The 1,072-nt window shown below is 63.4% G+C and overlaps 1 protein-coding gene across 2 annotated transcripts in view; it reads right to left on the bottom strand.

The window, feature by feature from the left end:
- Window positions 1-347, bottom strand: part of DCP2 (decapping mRNA 2) — a 26,956-nt gene extending 26,609 nt beyond the window's left edge. The window contains exon 1 of one of the 2 annotated variants that reach the window (XM_019517271.1): window positions 149-347. In XM_019517271.1, the coding sequence (XP_019372816.1) occupies window positions 149-201 (53 nt within the window). In that variant the 5' untranslated portion in view covers window positions 202-347. The remainder of the gene's footprint in view (window positions 1-148) is intronic. The other variant, XM_019517270.1, reaches the window with a different exon arrangement.
- Window positions 348-1,072: the final 725 nt, after the last annotated feature.

Genomic DNA, 1,072 nt, shown 5'->3' with positions numbered 1-1,072 from the left:
GGCCGGGCCTGGGGCGGGGCGAGGGGCGCTGGATGGAACAGGCCGCGCCTGTTTACCAACGGGTCCTGCTGCAAGTGAAGGCGGCCTCGACCCCAAGCCGCGGGGCCGGGCCGGCGGGGGCGGGGAGCCGCGGGGGCCCCGGCGTCACCTGCACAGGTCGTCGAGGACGCTGCTGGGAATCTCGGCCCGTTTGGTCTCCATGGCGACGCGCGGCTCATCCCGACTCGGCGGGCCCGGACCAGCGCACGGCGGAGGGGAGGAGGGACCGCAAAGGAGCGCAACCGCTCGCTTCCGTCCCGCAAAGGAGAGAGGGGCGGGTCTCCCCGTGGAGACTGACAGGCGGCTCCGCCAACCGACGGCGCCGGCCAGGCCGGAAGGGGCGGGCAGCTCGAGAGGTCACGCCGACCGTCAAACCAATCAGGGAGAGAGTGGTTGGTGGGCGTCGAAAGACCGCAGGCGGGCGTCCAATGGGAAACGCTTTAAGAAAGGAAGAGCAAGGGGCGCAGGACCCCTATGCAGTGCGATCCAGTGCCGCTGGGAGGGCGGTGACTTGTGCTTCGCGTTGGTTTCCGAGTGGGTCCCACGAGCGCTTGAAAGGCGCTGTGTCCGCATGCACGTTGTGCTCTCGGGCCCCCGCCTCCAGGTGCTTGGGGGGCTTCGCTGTGTGATTGCTGCGTTCCCGTCTGTACTACCCGGCTTGTCCCTTCCAGTGCCCATTCTCCTTGAAAACACTATTTCCGGGCATTTAGCTCTGGGGGTTATAGTTTTGTTTTGTGCGGGGCCAAAAAGCAACTGGCTACTGTCACAAAAGCTGCTGGCTTCCTTTTTGGAGCAATTGTGCCTTAAGCACCATCTCACTGGCACGGTGTTAGCCCAGGGGACTGGGCACCTGGTCGTGTGCTGCGTGTTGTGGGGCCCGTCTGTCCAACAGTTGCCTCATTCCTACCTGTGAGAGGTGAGACAGAAGTGCTGAATCATTTACAAACCCTGATGGTCTCTGAATCCTTCCATACCATTACCATTAAGTCAGGGCCAGGGCCAAGACACAGGAATAGGCAAACCAGGTAGCCGC

This window comes from Gavialis gangeticus, unplaced genomic scaffold, assembly GCF_001723915.1.
Source record: "Gavialis gangeticus isolate Ggan-Ray unplaced genomic scaffold, GavGan_comp1, whole genome shotgun sequence".
Classification (NCBI taxonomy): domain Eukaryota; kingdom Metazoa; phylum Chordata; order Crocodylia; family Gavialidae; genus Gavialis; species Gavialis gangeticus.
The sequence above is the reverse complement of the archived record's forward strand: the minus strand, read 5'-3'. Positions and strand labels throughout refer to the sequence as shown.